General features: G+C 34.1%; 1 protein-coding gene across 3 annotated transcripts in view; it reads right to left on the bottom strand.

Moving 5' to 3' along the window:
* LOC105328361 (adenylyl cyclase-associated protein 1) overlaps positions 1-17,863 on the bottom strand; it is a 42,822-nt gene that overhangs the window by 7,964 nt on the left and 16,995 nt on the right. For all 3 annotated transcript variants that reach the window (XM_034475164.2, XM_034475174.2, XM_011429207.4), the window contains 2 exons: positions 17,743-17,828; positions 14,208-14,313 (listed from right to left, as the gene is read on the bottom strand). In XM_034475164.2, the coding sequence (XP_034331055.2) occupies positions 14,208-14,313; positions 17,743-17,828 (192 nt within the window). The remainder of the gene's footprint in view (positions 1-14,207; positions 14,314-17,742; positions 17,829-17,863) is intronic.

Here is a 17,863-nt window from a genome sequence, read left to right as displayed (position 1 = left end):
TTTAAGTGGGATAAATATTTAAAAGAAACTCATTTAAAACAGATGGTTATTAACTGAAAACACAAATCTGACATTTTCACTGATGACCTCTTCATTTGCCGATTCAGTTGAGTTTAAACACATAAAAAACAAACAATCGGCAATGAGGGGCAAGATGTGCCAGAGAATGTCTTGCATTTTGACAACTATTTCAAAAGTTGAAAAAGAAAAATTAGGTGCCTGACTTGAATGAATGGTATTGCTGAACATAATGGTTAGGGCTTTACTTCATTTTTTCTTTTTGTTCAACACTTTTGAGCAATACTAATAAAATTCCCATCAGCAAAATCACACAGCTACTCAAATTCTTCTCTTCAAAGAAATTCAAGAAGAAGCAAAGAACGAAATCTATCAATTCAGCTACATGATCTAGGAAGCCGAATTTCATTTTTCTTGAAGCCCAAACTATCATTAATGCTCATAAACATAGAAAAGATTTAAAAGATAATATCTTCAAAGAGGACAACCAATTAACACCATTTTCTATATTTCACTTCATCCAAATTAAATATCCTTAAATTGCCTCCATCTGGACAATATTTCTTGATTTAATAACAGGGAAGAGTTCACATTTCATATTTTACAGAAAATCATGATGAACCACGGTATTTAGGGTGTATACGGATTTGCAAACATCTGGATTCCTTTGAAATAATTTAGCTTTTTTCTTACACACCAAGAGTTATCTTTCTTTGACTAGTTTCACACCCATCAGGCCCCCCATACAGATATATCTCAATTTTTCCACTTATAAACGCCTGCAAATGAAAACTGCAGCAAAAGTAGAGCAAATACTAACTTAATCTTTTGATCTTTCTTCATTTAAAATATGATGTTTATACATACACCACAGACAACCCTCCTTATAGAAACAAGAATATTTATTTCTGACTAGTGCTAAAATGTGAAGTTGAACAGGATCAAGAAATTAAGAATCAAGCTGAAACTAAAGGTTTCAAAATAACTTGGCTGGTCTGAGGGTTAAAGGTTAAACTTCAAATGGCTGGCCTGGCAGTTGGCACAATGAATTAGACATATGTTTCATTTTGTCCATTGTTCTGCCGAATTTCACTTTCACAATTCCCCCATATTTATTTTTCTGGTTGAAATCAAGTTATGGATTGATTTGACAGTTTGTGTGCCATATTCATCAATAAACCATGAAAACCATTTCTCTTCAAAACCCACCAATGATCAAACAGCATGAAGAGGCATTCAATTTGAAATTCGGGCTAATTCCAAAGCAGCCAGCCATTAAATACTTTGTTCTCTGGCTCATCACTAATTTATGGCTTATTTTTATATGCGGGAGATGAAACACTGACCAGACATTTTTTATGCTTATATGCCTTTCTTTGTGAACTTTATGTTCTGTAAACTCCAGGCATAACCTCCATTAAAGATCTAAAATAATGGCACTAACTTATTAATCATGACATTTTTACTTTTTCTTCCTGATCACATTAAAACAATTAAGTATTAACTGAAGAAACTCCAGTTTCATTTGAAAGAGTACTTGAAACAAGTACACAACTAATTTTGAATGCTGTCATGAGAAGAACCAAAAGTTCACTCCAAATTTCTGTTATAGGCAATCTTTCGACTAACATGCAACTAGCCAAGTGCTGAAAACTTCTGAAAATTGTAAATGTATAAGGTTCATTAATTAAAAACTGGGAACAGATGAATAAACACAGAAGGCACAAAATGAGTTTTAAATTCAATGTTTTGTCTCCAATTGCTGCCTTTTCGCCAATGAAAAAAATTACAAAAAATATGGATTTCTTCGAAAAATTTGTTCAATCTGGTTAGCACTAAGCAGACCTTCATAAATTTACTTGTACCCTTATACCATATATAAATACAATACTTCCTCCCTTTCTTGGATTTGAATTGGTGGTTGAAGTTTTGCTTTGTTTTTGAAAATTTTTAAGGGGGGGGGGATGTTCAAATTAAAACAGTAAAGATCACAGCACACCTGCACTGACTCAAAACATTTTCATTCTGTCATAAGTTTGATTTTAATTTTACCCTTAAAGTACATGGCAACACAAACAGTGGTCAGATTCCATGAATGAGAACAAAAAAGTGACTAATTACCAAGCCAGTTCTTTTTTTTTACATTTCCTGCTGTTTTTCCAGCAAGATGATGATAAAAACATCTGCCCATTATGCCTCCCCCTCTTTCCTTTTTTATCTCTTTCAATTTATGAGTTCCAAATACATGTATCTTTATCTGTGCAGTGTGCACAGGGGTGGAAGTCTCATTTTTCTTTTTTGAAGTTGGGGTGGGGGATCCCGCTTACCCCCCCCCCCCCCCCCCTTCCTTTTTTTCAACCCATGTCATTTCATTTGCAGATTTGAAATTAATGTTTTTTTTTAAAATGAGATATAAGTAGCCCCATTTTGAATTTCTCAGTTGCTTGCCAAGATCTCCCCCACCCTCTAAATCTGTAAATATAAAAGAATGTGATAGCTTTACATAACCTTCACCTTTGGTCCAATGTTTTTTCCAGTTAACTTACGATCTGCCACAACCTATTATTAGTGCTAAATTAACCAGTGCAATAAACCAATTTTTTGTTAAAATCCCTTTAATATCAATAGCAGGCCTTCATAAAAAATTGAAAACACAGTGCTTACTCCTACACACTACAAAGCTTCTGCATCTCCTCAAACAAAGAAAGGTCTCATTTTGTGTCAGAAAATACTCTATCAATTTTCATGTTATGGGGTAAAAAAAAATCCTGCCAACAAAAATATAATTGAACAAGAACTTTGGGGTTGCATGTACCATTGACACATTTTCCTCAGTAGTCTATGTGTGCGTTAATTTAATACATGAATGCATGTGTCTGCAGATAGCGAAGAAAACAGGCATGTGTCAAAAAAACATGAAAACAAAAGGTTCAAAGGCAGTGAATTCAAACCCAATCAGAATTAACACTTCCACCTCACACTAAACTGATAGTTCACACTCTCTGACACTTGACGGTGAAAGAACTTCCAAAACGGAGGGCTCTGCTAAACTATTTTAAAGATGCGCAATTACGATATGATAGAGAAAGAACCCAACTGTTCCGAAACCAAATTTTCACTAATTTTCAGAATCATCTGGTCCATTACAAAACATCTCATTAAAATTTTGAAAGCAAGCGATAATTAAACAGTCACTTTCTCGTAATTAATTTTGATGATCAACACCAAAAGAATCGGCTACCCACTAGGGGAAGAAACCTGGGCAACTCTTTATCTATTAAACCTCTCCATGATTCCACCCAGGAATAGTGTAAGCTCAGTCATTATGGCCCATTTCTCATTGGTTTTAGCACCAGACGACTTAAATGTATGGATGCCCATTTTAGCTTGCAAGGGACTAGTTCAGGCTAAGAACCAGCAAGACTATCGGAACTTTTCCTGTCTTTCTCGCTGCCTCCATATTCTTTCCAATTAAAATTTCATGGTGATTTAGTTTACTGCATCTATGGGAGTCCGTTCTCTGATTGTGATCAGCGGGGAACAGCCAATGAATTTTTCTTCAATTTAAACCTGCTCACATTTGTCTTTTTCTCTCCTGCTCTTCTTAGCTAAAAATGTCTTTATCACTCCAAACACCAGTCATTGAAGATTGGACCTCAGGCAAAACTCATTAGAAATTGACACACTTGATTAATTAATCTATATTAAGAAATTTATCAAGTTTGCAGGATAGAGATAATAAATTTGGTCAAAACTGTAAAATGCAAAGGAATGCTCATAATGCAATACATGTGTTGCCTTTCAACATTCCATTATATGTACTTATTGAACAATACTTCACAGTATTGTAAGATTTCAATCCCACAGTATTTGACATTACATAAACAGGTTGGGTGCATGCTTGCAAACTGCTATCTCAGCTATACTGGGGATAAAAGTAGAAATCGCAAGATATTTGGTGAGATCACTTTTGTGTTTACACTTACTGATGTGCAGTAAATAAATCACCGTATTTCCAGGTGCACAGGTCATTTATAAGGGTTACAGGAAGTAGAAATCTTCACTCTAAAATTTGATACGTGCAGACTGGTGCATAATGCATTGTGAAATGAAAGTGTTTGATCTCCTCAGTGGTTTGGTTAATCAAACTAAAAAAGTGTATTTATCGAACTCTGCTACATCATGAAATATCAGTGACATTTCATTTTTTCCCCTTAAAGTGCAGGGATGATGTTACTGGTTGACTAATTTCAATCAACACCTCAATCCACCTTAAAAACATGCATGCAGCAAAGATTGATCATCATCAAGTTCAGGTTTCTTTGAGAGGGTGATTGGAGGACATCTGTAGACATATTTCTTTCATTTTCATCCCCCGAATTCTTGAGGTGATTGTATTGTTTGTTCCTCCCAGTCCTAACCCATTTTGTTCTCTGAGGTAACTACTGTCAATTCTCCCCAGGAAGAATGCCTCAATGTCAGCAATGATAATGAGAAGGAAAGGAGACATCTTAACACTGCCATCCCGCTAACAAATGCAACAGCCATATTTCATGGCTTCATTTTCTTGTACATCATTATGAAAGAAGACAAGGATATTTTGGTGCTGAAAATATATCTACATATAGCTGCTATAATTCACAGCAGATGACAAATTGACAGTAGAAACTCACATTATGTTAGAGACACTTTATTCTTGTACTGTGTGACTTGAAGTTGCTAAGGAAACTGGGTGTCATAGTAACAGTCTCTATATTATGCCTTGGGAGATCAAACATATTTTAATAAACTTTTTTATAAAATTCTATACAAAACTATGTGTTTATCAAACACTATCCTCCTGGATGAGGTAGCAATGAATAGCAACTAATATTCATGGTCAAGTTGACCCTGAACTTGACAAATGACCTTAAACATTGCCAGACAACCCTTCACTGTTAAGGTCACTAAGAATGGTTACTTTTATTTGGTATCTCAGTTTATAGTTTAGAAGAAATAAAAGAGCAGGAAAAATAAAAACACACATTAAAAACAAGATTTCCACGACCTTTGACCTTGTGGGACTGAAAATCTATTACATTTAAAAACAATAACACAAAAGAGCAGCCAAGATCTGACGTGATTCACATGGGTGGTAAAATAATGAAAAGAATACATACTTTTGACACATGAAAAGGGATTTCAACAGACAACAAAAATATTTTTGTTAAATTTTCAGGCATATGATCTTACAGCACAAATCATTAAAAAAACACGAGCAAGAGCATTTGGAAAATCCAAATAAAGCACCAAATGCCAGCCAGCGCTTAAATTGAAAAAGTTTGGGCTGCATGAAGGTGATGAGACAGAAAACCTGTAAAACAAGGCACTGTGAATATTTTAATTGAAATTCCTGGAGATGACTGGAGAAAATGGGAAACGTGGAGGCCTAATCCATCGTCATAACAAACCAGCTTCATCGGACAGTCACTTTTACTAACTGCCAAAGCGCAACATTCCCCCCACCAATCAACATGGAAAAATATTCTTATTTCATTTAACAGCAGTGCTTTCTCGTCCTCCTTTGCAAAAAAAGTTCATCATCTTCAAACAGTTGTATTCGAACAGAAAATATAACTGTGAATGAATGCGAGTTTTAGATGTTCTTCTCAGCATTTGCGTTGGTAGAATTGTCTTCCGTGATTGAATTACAAAAAGGACAATGAACCAATCACCTATGGTCTCCTAGTCACCCTGCCAAGACAAAAGCCTTAAATAATGTCTGAATTGTTTTGCTATTATATGTACAAACCTAACCAGAATTTGTCTTAGAGACTGTATAACTGAACATTTCTTACACTTCTATAGATGCCTTACAAACTATACCAATTCTGTCATATTTGTTTGGGGTAAGGGGATATCTAGTTTATATTCTTAACATGACCCAAAGTTATGGGTAATTCGTGCACTAGCTGTGTAGGAGTATAAACAAAAGATTTACATACAATCCAAACTACTGAGATTGAAAGTGATAAAACAATTATTTGTGCCAAGAGGATTGGAAGCTAGCTTTTTTTTCTAATACAAATAAACAAAGCATAAAGTCAGCTTAAAATCACAAAAGCAGAAGACCTCTGCTTTATCTTGGGCATCCCACATCAGCCACTCATAAAATAAACTAAAAAACTCTCTCTTGCATTTTGATATTAAAATTAATTATTTTCATATCATCAAATTTCTGTATGAAGAAATGTCTTTCACATCTGTTGCCCAGAAGTTGTAATCAGAATGTTCAGAAACAATATCCGCCAAGGCCTGATAAAATTTCTGTTTCCAAGAGTCTCAAAACTTGACTTCTGTTGTACTAATCAAGCAGGCTCCTTCGAATTAAACTGAACTTGAAATTAACACAGAGTCTTTGATGCACTGCTTATGATCTCTCAACTCTTAACATCATGCCCACTTGTGGAATTTTCAAGACAAATATTTTTTTTAACTACAGCAATATAATGAAGCTCTGTATGAAAAAAAAATTTGAATTTTGAACAACGCAATTCTGGTCATGTTTTAATCTTCAGAAAGGCTGATTAATGTACAGGCATCCATGTAGCAGCATTTGTTGCAATAACAAAATTTTCAGCCGCAATCACCATCAAGGAAAATCGTACCGAGAGGCCAAATCTTTTTCTCATGTTTAAAAAGGCCTCAAATCAGATGTGCTATAGGATATTAGAACTGTTGAAATGATTAAAGGTATCCTTAAACAAAAGCCTTCGACTGACGTCTGCTCGTTTCTCTCCACGTTCAAAGCCGTTTTCTATCTTGATGAAAACCCAGACAAAATTCACAACAGATTAAAATAACTTCAGCACATTTCTTGAATATAAATTAAATTAAATAGAAAACATGTAGAAATCTGTTGAGATCTTGGAATCTTCATTTCCCTGATTTATTTGCAAACCACTGCAGGGAACTCGCTCTTCAAAGACCTTATCAAACAGCCTCAAATTTATTTGATCATAATTGGCAAGAACATCAACCCTCTGTAATAATACAATTTATTAACAACTCTGGGCTTACAATGCAAGTTATTTACAGGTTTACATCATAAAAAAGTGGCATATCTCACAATCTAATGATGTAAGGTCACGGAATAGTGTGTTGGTGGCATATTGAAATTGGCACAAAATACTTCCATGTCTAATCCATATCATATCAAATCGGAATGGTTTCAAGAAGGGAAAATAAATTAAATATTTTCCAATGCTTTTTGAAATTATTTCTTGTTCACTTGAATTCTGTTCTGTTTGACATCGCTTTAAACTTTCAAAACAGATTTGATCGGCACATGAAAACGAGTTTCAATAATTTTTAGGCTTTTCAAATTACCTCATTTCTGGCAAACTTATACATAACAGAGTACATGTAAGTATTTTATCAATAACAAAAATTCGAGCAAAGCAACACCCAACCTATTTTTCTTGGTAATTTAAAAATTACTTTAGGGCAAAAATGTATACATGAACTGTGTTTTTTACCTAAACTAGTCAAAGTTATGAAGTCATTCTATCACCATGGATTACTCATTAATATACATCACAAAGATGCGTTCTTGTTTCTACAAGTTGTACTTGTGATGGAAAGTTCTTTTTGTCAAATCAGAATTTTTTTAACACAACAGGTAAATTGGTGCAGCACACGAAAAGCCATGGAATGGTTCTCCCTTCAGATGTTCTGGAATTTGGTGGTTTAGAATAAGGAAGTTAAATTTTGTAAACACAGGCCAACAGATGGGCTATGTCTCTCATCGCGTCCCTATGAATAAAAGCCACACATACTGACGCTGTATCACCATGCATGCAAATATTTTGACATGCTTTTGTCAGCCTTTAAAACAAGATTAGGCAGCTAATTTAAACTTGATTAAATGAATTTTTTTTTATAAAAACAAATTGAAGAACCAATCCTATGGAAATGCTGACTATATAATTAAACACCAATTTAAATTCCAAAAAGAAATTGTTAGAGTTTTGATGCAAGGGCTAGCAAGAAAGGATAATGTATGGGGCTTAGTTTATTGCAGATAGAAATAGGAACTTCAAAGGACCAAGTTGCTGTGCACTGTGTATTAATTAACACATCTCCTTCAATGAGGATGTAATTTAAAAAATTCATATTTAATAATATGATCATTTGAAGAAATATTCGGACACACAATACTTTTATGAAATTAAAGTGAAAATGAATACCTGTCACTGAAATATCTCATTTCAAATCATATATTAAGTATTTCTATTCCACATCAAATGCTCATACAGTCATAGACTTAATCAGTACATGTCTGAATTGATTACAAATGTTCTATGCATGCTTAATGTAAGGAAGGACCCAACATAGCACTTTGATAATTGCAAACAGTTAGCCGTTATCTAAAATGCAACAGGTTTACAATCTCCGGAGTTAGAATCCACTGACATTGAAATAGCCAATATACCCAGTACAATTAAATTGATTTAGCCCAGATATTACTTTAAAAGTTTAACATTTTTCAAATATTTTTTTTGGAAAAAAAAACATATTTCCAAGGTCATTTTTAATCATGCTTTTATCAAATTAACATCGCGACTTGTCTATATAGCTAAGGACCAGATCACACTGAAAATTGTTTTTGGGTCCCATAGGGTTTTCAGATTCTTTTCAGTTACAATGTTGTTTGTATACGATCAAAGAGCATTGGGAGTACATAAATATTTCTCCCGACGCTAAGAGTAGCTCAAATAAATTTCTGCGGCACGTGTAGCACACGCGAACCCACCTATCTGAATGAAGAGTCGGATTTTTTTCCCTGGAGCTCATTTTACTCCTAGAATGATGATGGATGCCAATCAGAATTGACTGACAAGTTTTCAAAATTTCTCTTTTCTTCCTGCAATCTGATTGGTTGAAAAAGCTTGTATCTGACTGAAATTGACGTCTGTCTTAGCACAGTTAACTGATTGGGTATGATGCTTTTACAAGCTTTTAAAAATAAGTTTAACCTGTATTTCTTCTGTCGTGTGCAATTAAAGATATATTGCATGCAATTAAAAATGCAGGGGAAAAAGCTGTGAAGTTTGTTTCAGGATAGCACCTAGAATTCAAAATGTTTTCAAAATATTCATTTCAAGAATTCTAACAAATGAGTAGAATGATTTTTAAGTCAATTACATTTTAAAGTTATAATCTTAGACTTTAAAGTGGTAGAATTGCTATTAGAAAATTGGCACACTTTCAAGAGCAATTTCTTCACTTTTTTTTTTGCCTTTCTTCGACACATCAGAGTGTGAATCCCACACGAATGTTCCTCCAGGAAAGCATTCCCCTTAATCAAGATCCTTGTAATTAAAATCAGCCCTTTCAGCTCAGCAGAAGTCAGACCTAGAGATGGGTACATAAATAAACCCCGATTTTCATAATCAACTATCGATAGGGACCATTTTTCACTATGAATACCTTTTTATTCTCCCTTTCAAGGGATGTTAAAGATAAAGTGTGGTTGGTTTCTTATCTTTTCTAATGGACAACAAACTTTGAAAGGATGCAAGCTTGCAAGCATAACAGCTTAGCCCTTGACAAAGATGCATATTCAGTTATGATCCCATGAAGATTTCTTTCCCTCTCACTTCACAACAGACTTGAAGAATAGCAGGTGAATCAGTTTGTCATGTTTTCATAAATTTGATAGCTTGCTAATTTTTCTACATTTTCTTCACCCTAGTTTTAGATCACTATCAGCATTACAGCTTCTTTCTGCTGCATGCACAGCTAATGGCTTATACCTAATCTTGCAACATCTTCCTCTCAAACGAACTTTAAAAAAAACTTGAAAAAACACCCAACAGGAATTAATAGCCTAATTAATAAGATTTCTGTTCATTAATCCATTGTTACCCATCCCCTTAGCCTTGGAGAACAAGAAGAAAGGGAGGGGGAGACGCTGCCCAAGTCTGAAGTTTCCCATCATAGACTAGATTTCATGGCCGCTAATTATCTCTCTTTACTAACAGTGAGATATGGATGCAGATCAGGGGGGGAATATGATCAGAGAAACCTAAGATCCTTTCCTTGTCTCAGTCGATCACGCCGGCTCTCCCAGTCCTTTATCAGACATCTTCCCGGGGAAGCTTACAGATATCTATCCAATTATTAACTCCACACCAGAGCAACCTCCAGCAATACATTTATACTCATTGTTAGTAAACAATGGCATGTAACCTATAGTAGATCTGGCCTTCATTCATAAGTGTTCAGTAAATACCCCTCTGGCCAATCAAGAGAAGGCATTAAGAAGCTTGCAATCTGACTAGGCCTGGAAACTGTAGCATTCCACATCCTTCACCTGTCTTTTGCAGCGAATGCAATATTTATTTTGCTAATGTCAGAGAAATAAGGTGAATATATATACATTACATTTTGAGATAACTTTAATTTGACATTTAAAACTACAACATGCTCCGATGGTGTTTTTATACATGTATTATTGTATATTGTCAAATTATATTTCTTAAAATTGGACATAAGGAAATGCATGCACATGTTCTTTATCTGTAACGTTGTTATTTATCATATGGCATTAATTTCCTGATATAACTTTTATTGTAAATGCAAGTTAATCCAAATTGCAATCTACATTCACAGTTAAGCTGAAATTCAAAAGATTTCTCTGCCATGTCCTTGACCTGTCATCAATAGATCAGTCTGGTATTTCAGTTTCCACAACTTTTATTGTATGACGTACACATATACCAAAACATCAAATAGACCACTACAGTACAGTCAGACTCCAAAGAGGGAACCTTTGTATATTTAGTACAGGATTCCTCTTTGACACAAAGAAATCTTCATCTGTATGCATTCATTGCCCTTGGTTTTATCCACAATTTATTGACCACCAAGCATCAGACAAATCTTTCTATTTGCAGGAAACACAGCACCTGGGCTTTTTAAAATGATTGAGAACTCTAATGATTTTTATGTGTGAAGAAATTTGCTCCCAGTGCTTTGAAAAAGAGGCAAACAAAGTAAGTATCTTTTGGCATTACAAGCAGATTTTTTTCATTTTTCGTCTTTGACTGAAAGCAAATATTTCACAAGTAGGCCTCATAAAAAAAAGCCCTAAAGAGTTGTCTGCACTTGAAACTTTAAAACGCTGGTGGTGGCACTGGTTGCATTATACATCTAGCCGTAATTCACAAAAAAATCAAAAAATAAAAAGCCCATTTTGAAAATCATAATTAAAAGGATATTGCATTAAGTACCTACTTTGAAGAATCTATATTTTCTGTGGGGCACTGCTTCAACATTATTACAGATAATTCTAGCTACCTTATTTTCAATGTATTGAGAGCCACCTAACTAAGTTTTCACTGATTTTCTTTCATCATTCTAAACTAACATATGGATCCCATATCCCATGGTTACATGCTCCATTTGCACCTGAATTTAAACTGCTTTATTCTAGGGACTCAACAGATGGGGGTTTATGTCTGTATACAACCACCTTTGTCAACTCGCGTCATCTTCTGTTCTCTCCCATGAACCAAGTTAAACAGTTGCCAAATACAACTGGAATGACAAACAAATACCTGGAGAGATATTTCCCTCATTTTTTATGATTTGTTTAAATTTGCTTTAAAAAAAAATCTTGATCAAATCTTCTTCATCTATGTGTTTGTCAGCATCAAGCCATCAACACAAATAAAATAAAGCTATATAGACTCAGTCAGATGGAGTTTCATAGCCGGCTTTCCTTGAATTTATTTATATATGAAATCCATCTTTATCGTAATTTGATAAAACAACAACAAAAAATCTGTTTTGAATCCGCCAAGTGTTTAAATAAAAAGAAGACATTGAGATTTATTTTTGATAGAGAAGGAAAAAATCCAGAAAACATGGAAATGAAATTACCTATATGGATCACTAAGCATAGTAATGTTTTAAAAGCCAGATCCAGGTGTGAAAGGGATTAAAATCAAATTGAAGAGTTCTTTCAACATGCGCTTATAGTATCATATAAGGTGGGCCCCATGCTTTTGAGAGAATGCAACAAGAGTGAGAAAACTGTTTGAACTAAAAAAAAAGTTTCAATGCACGATCCGTTTGATTGCTTCTTGTCAAGGTCAAAATCATAGGGAGATGAAAACAGGATGGAACATTAGTGAGAATATAGCTAAGATGAAGATTCGGCTACGATTAATTCAAAAAAGAAAAATATGAAAACATCTACATGATTTGTGCATTTATCTAATGCATTGTGCACCCAGCATGTGCAAAGCGTTTGCATGGCCCTGAGTTTCTTTGTACTGTTGAAGAAAAATTCTATTCACTCTAAAAATGACATGTCGAAGAAAAGTCTAGAGATGTTTCCCACACATTTCTTATAAATCATTCCAGATACAGAGGGATTTTATAATCTATCTGTTCCCATTTAACTTTTATTCGAACCAACACTTTTTGGTTTCCATTTAATTCTCTGATATCAAGACGGCAGAAAACAATGCCAACATCCCTTTTTATAATGCCAATGCAGATTTCATTGTAAAGTTCATATCTACAATTTGAATCAACATCCATTTGAAATTGCAGGGGAAAAAAAGTTTGTGAAAAACAATCTATTTTAACAGCTGATTTCATTTGCAATAAAAATCAAAACCTTTGATAATGGATGGTAAGCAAGCAGCTTCAATGTACTTTATATCGCCATTAAATTAAAAGATCGCAAGAACGTAAATTCAGATTAAGACAATATTATCTGGCAGTGAGCAATATCTAATTTTTTTAATATTCTTGTCATAAACATCGTTGTTGTTCATTATCTTCATAATGCCTTAATTGTTTCATGGTCATAGTATAGTTTTCCGATTCTGTCCAATCCAAAGTTTATTCAAAAGTTCAAAACAAAAAAATTTCCTGATCCTTTGTAATTGAACTTTAAAATATTTCCAAAAAGCAAATTCTTTAAAATATCTAAGAGGAAGAGTTTATAACACTGCTCACCACTTTACAGGAAATTCTAAACTTGAAAAACTTCATGCTACATAAGCAGATACTGTTTTATGAACATCATTAAAACTTCAAGTTTACATGGAAAATCTCAAAATGAAGAAACATGAACTAGGTGCCTGGTTATCCCTAAGAGGTTTTCCTCTTGGAGCAAAGCGAAGTTCCACACATCTATATACACTGCAAAAAAAGAGTTTATAGTGGGACTGCTTGCAAACCCAGAGTGAAAAACCACACACAACTTGTAAAATAAACAAGGAGACTCGATGAATCGTTATAAACTGTGTTGAACACACATCTAGGTGTAAATACAGACAGACTTGGAATGTCTGGTGGATGGAGGCTGTTTGAAGAAACAACAAGACACAATGTCCAAAAAATACAGACAAGACAGAAAACGAGATTTTCTTCAAATCTCCTACAAGCCACTGCAATACCAGGCTAGTCTTTGCAAACACGTAGCAGCTATCGGAATTCAGCGGTTTTGTGTTTCAGTGTTGATTTGAGGTTAGGTAAAGGATCTGATGTTATCTCTTTTAATCTTGTTCACTTTTTTATTCTTAACTTTAAAAAAACATGCAGTAGTGGAGCCACACAACGAGAAATGGAGTCGCAACATTATCTGTGAGAGAATGCTGTAAGCTACAGAGCGCCACTTTGCTTTCATTACCATCTCTTCAAATTATTTCAAAATATTAAGTGGGTGAAATCAAGTGTTTAATGAAACAGAACTAAGTTATATAATTAGCAGAGTTTTCAAGAGAGATATTATATCATATATAGATGAATTCCCTGCCAGTATCTTGATCAGGGCAGTTTGTATAAGCATGCAGCTAGGGCTGCAAAATCTTAATCAAGTAAATAATTTACATATATATTCCAGTATATAGTATACACTTCATCTGAAATTGAATACACCCAACCTAAGACATATATCTCTTACTCCATTATGCACTAGCTACTTTTAAAAAAAAAGCATGATTTGTTGCAATACCATATCCTTTCCTTATTTCTTTTAAAAATAAGTGGAGTACATGTACCATAATCTATTTCTACCAATTTAAGTGTAGACAATGGTTTGCACAAATCCATGGAAAATATGCTGCATAAACAAAGACAGCTCCTTAGTAGAAAACATTAGGGCATTAGGAGCCGCCATCATTTACCTGTGGGTTCCAGGACAGACCGGTGGTGTGGAACTCCTTGATGTAAGCGATGGTTTTACTCAGCGTGTCGTTCCAGGTCTTAACCCAATCCACGTGGGTCTGGTCTCTGAAGATATCAAGAAAAGAAATTTTATTTAAATCATTTTTTGGGAGTTTCTTTTTGCAGCATAATTTTTTTATTTGAGCTTTACAAGCCTGGCTCCAGTATTACCATGTCCCCCTCCCCAAGACTTTGTCACAGAGCCATTTCCAAACTTATCATTAATTTCTAATTTTCTAATGCTTATCATAAATGCCATACAAGACAATCTAGCATTGTTAAAATAATGATCTTTTGCTATTATGATTCAGGTTTTATCTAATAGAAGAAAGGTATTTTCATAACTGTATACATAAGTAGTAATTGTTTCCTGTGTAGGTATATGTTTAGATATCTACATGCACATATACCGGTACATGATTGTACTTTACCATATCACTACTTAGATAAACAACATAGCAAAGGGCTTTTTACAGTACCCATGCATGTCGGTTACCACAATGAATGCCACAGTTTGAATTGTTTTGTGCACCGCTATGCACACACACCATCCCACCCACGCAGGGAGCACAATACAAATATACATTTAAATCTTCCTGCTCTAAAGAAAGAGGATTATAGATTATACAGAAGAGCAAGTTCATGGTATCTATACCATGTTTTACAATGATTCATGGTATGGTGAAATAAAAACGAAATGTAAAGCCTTGAATCCTTGTCCAAATAATTAGGTTTGTTAATAAAGAGTTTAAGATTAACCCTATGAGATGTCATCGAGTCTAGTTATATAGAGGAAACAAATAACATATGCGAAGTTCTTTAATTAAAACAGCAAAGTTTCAGATATTTCTCAGTTCATCTCAATAATATCTATTGGAAATCAAAACAGATGTGCGAAATTCTGCTAAAAAAAATTTAAAGCCTGAAATAACAGTTAAAATTTTTTTTAGAATTGCAAGCCTTAGTTTGCTTGATTAATGTCCAGAGAACAAGAATTCAACAAAGTTTCGTGTAAAGTGTTTGGACTTTGTTCAACAATGTATATCATTACAATATGTTTCATGTCTTTATTCATTCACTTAAGTCCTATAATGCAAGATTCATATTAAAAAGTTCAAACACATACAAGAAGATATCTTTTGAAATATTTTACATTTTTTATTTCAAAAAGGAAAAAAAAAACTTACGAATTTAATAGCTATCAAAAATATTCATAGAAACATGATCTAAAACTCTATATTCTTCTCGATCTACATAGAACAAAAAGCAATATCCCCAGCAGCACAAATCTTGGCATTTATATCGGTAGCAAACATTTGTTTCCCTTCAACTTTTTAAAACAGTATTGTTTGACATATTTCACAGAAATTTAAATAAAACAAGCATAAAGTGCATGCTTTTCTTATTCTGCATATTGACTTCACCTCTAGATGGGCTAGTGCCAAAGAGATTTTCCTCATATACTACAGCAATGCCGTACAAATGTAGGAACATGGGCTATCGGAACAGATCATGTTTTACACATCGGTGTCTCTGCATTATAGCAAACACTTGTACATCAATATAAAAATTTTAAAAAAAACCCAGCTGAATCACTACAAATTTTGAGATTTACTGTTTTAAAATTTATGTCTCCATTTATATTTATTTTTTAATTTCAAAAAAAAAAAAAAAATTCCAAAAAACTGGAATTTAAAAAATTTAAAAATTTAAGTTTTCAATTCATCAAGTGAAGGGGCACGGGAGGAAATGATCCCTATAATTGAAAGGAGTCCATGATGTTACAGATGGATTGCTTCACATGCATTATGCAGTTGATAATTGCTGTGGTTCATCCATATACCGGTATATGATAGAGAGAACAAGATAGGCCCCATCAATTTATCTAAACAAAAACAAAAACACAAATAAACAAAAAACTTTGAATGTTTATGATTCTTGGTAAATATTTCTAAACCACCTCTTTATCACAGTTTTGACAACTATCACAATTTTTGGAAGGCCAGTTTGTAAAGAAAATTGGCAGCAGTGGTAATTTATCAAATGTTTTTGATACATATACCTGAGCACACAAGAAAATACCATCAATATCTATTATTTCATATGTCAGTCACTTTTAGATTTTGCTTCAAGAAAATCATTTTCAAATCAATTTATCAAAACTGTTTTTGTGAAAAACTCTTTTTCTTTTTTCCACAATTTTTTACTTGATATCTTAAAGAACAGTGAAAAAAAACTTAAGAGAACACTTGGTCGCCAGTTCAAGCACTCACTGCATTTATAATACCATTCTCCAAAGATCTGCAATAATAGAAATTTTAAATAGCGGTACAAATGGCGGAACGGTTTCAAAATTCCTTATTCACCCAATTGTCTACCACTTGTTTCAAACATCTGTTACAATAGCAAATGCCACACTGTATCTGAAAGCCTAACATTAAAATGTTTCCTGAAATATTCAGTAATTCAGTGCCAGACATGCACTTTATAAAAGGCCAAAAGAATCTAAACAAATATACATCAGGGTCAAAAGCAGATAATTTCGCAGGCTGTTAATGATTAAGCCGAGAGCTTACATATTCATTATGGCTGCTGTACAGTAATACTAGAAGGTTCAGGGTAGATCTTTGAATAATGATGAAGAATAACAATTGGTCTCAAAAATGTACTATTGTTAATGACCTTGACCTTTCATGTAACCTCACACTGTTTCAGAAATTTTGATATGACCCTCTCCCCCTGTATCTGTGTCTGACCATACGAGAAACAATTAGGCCCCAGTGTAAAAATTCACTAGACGATTCATCAATTTCTTCCTTTTTTCCTCCATGCAAACAATATAGTGTAAATAATGAAGAGGCGAGTTTACAGTGACAAGGAAAATTGCACCCTGTCATAGAAAGTGCCAGCCGAAAACCTCACTTATATTTTGGCCTGTTTCAAACTTCAAAAGATGATGAAATGAAGACAAACTGGGAATTCTGTCTTCTTACTGAACCCTGAGATGGAAGTTTAACATGGGCGATGAGAGCATACATCCGCTTGGCCTGTCAAAACAGACAGCTACAAATTCTGTTTTCATCTGGTAGCTTTATTTGACTTGCATGCAAGCTTACCTTTTCTTCTCCCAGTGAGAAGTAGACTACATCATTTTTGCCAATCAAAGACTTGTTAGTTGTTATATAATGGTTTTAATTGGTATATTTTTAATATAATGTGATAATTATGATAGTGTGTTTTAGTTATTAAAGTATGCTTGTTGCACGAATGCCAGTCAGTGAGTGTGGATGGGGGGGGGGGGGGGGGGGTGTTGTGTTTGGGGGTTGGTGGTGGTGGTATGAATACGATCAATTGTGATGGCTATACATAATGATGAAGTCGACAATATTGGTAATGTTGTTGATGCTTTTGCTGCTGCTGATGATGATGCTTCTTCTTCTTCTGATGATGATGGTGGTGATAATGCTAATGATGAGGATGAAAAAGTAAACTTACTTATCCTTGTATTCTTTCAGAACCCGGTTGGTGTAGAACATCCCAGCATCTTGCATATCTTTGACATATGGACCGGGGGTGGGGGCCTGTAATGGATACAAACAAATGAAAAAAAACCACC

The sequence above is a fragment of the Magallana gigas genome, chromosome 5 (assembly GCF_963853765.1).
Source record: "Magallana gigas chromosome 5, xbMagGiga1.1, whole genome shotgun sequence".
Classification (NCBI taxonomy): Eukaryota; Metazoa; Mollusca; class Bivalvia; order Ostreida; family Ostreidae; genus Magallana; species Magallana gigas.
Note: the sequence above shows the minus strand (reverse complement) of the source record. Positions and strands in the feature narration are given on the sequence as shown.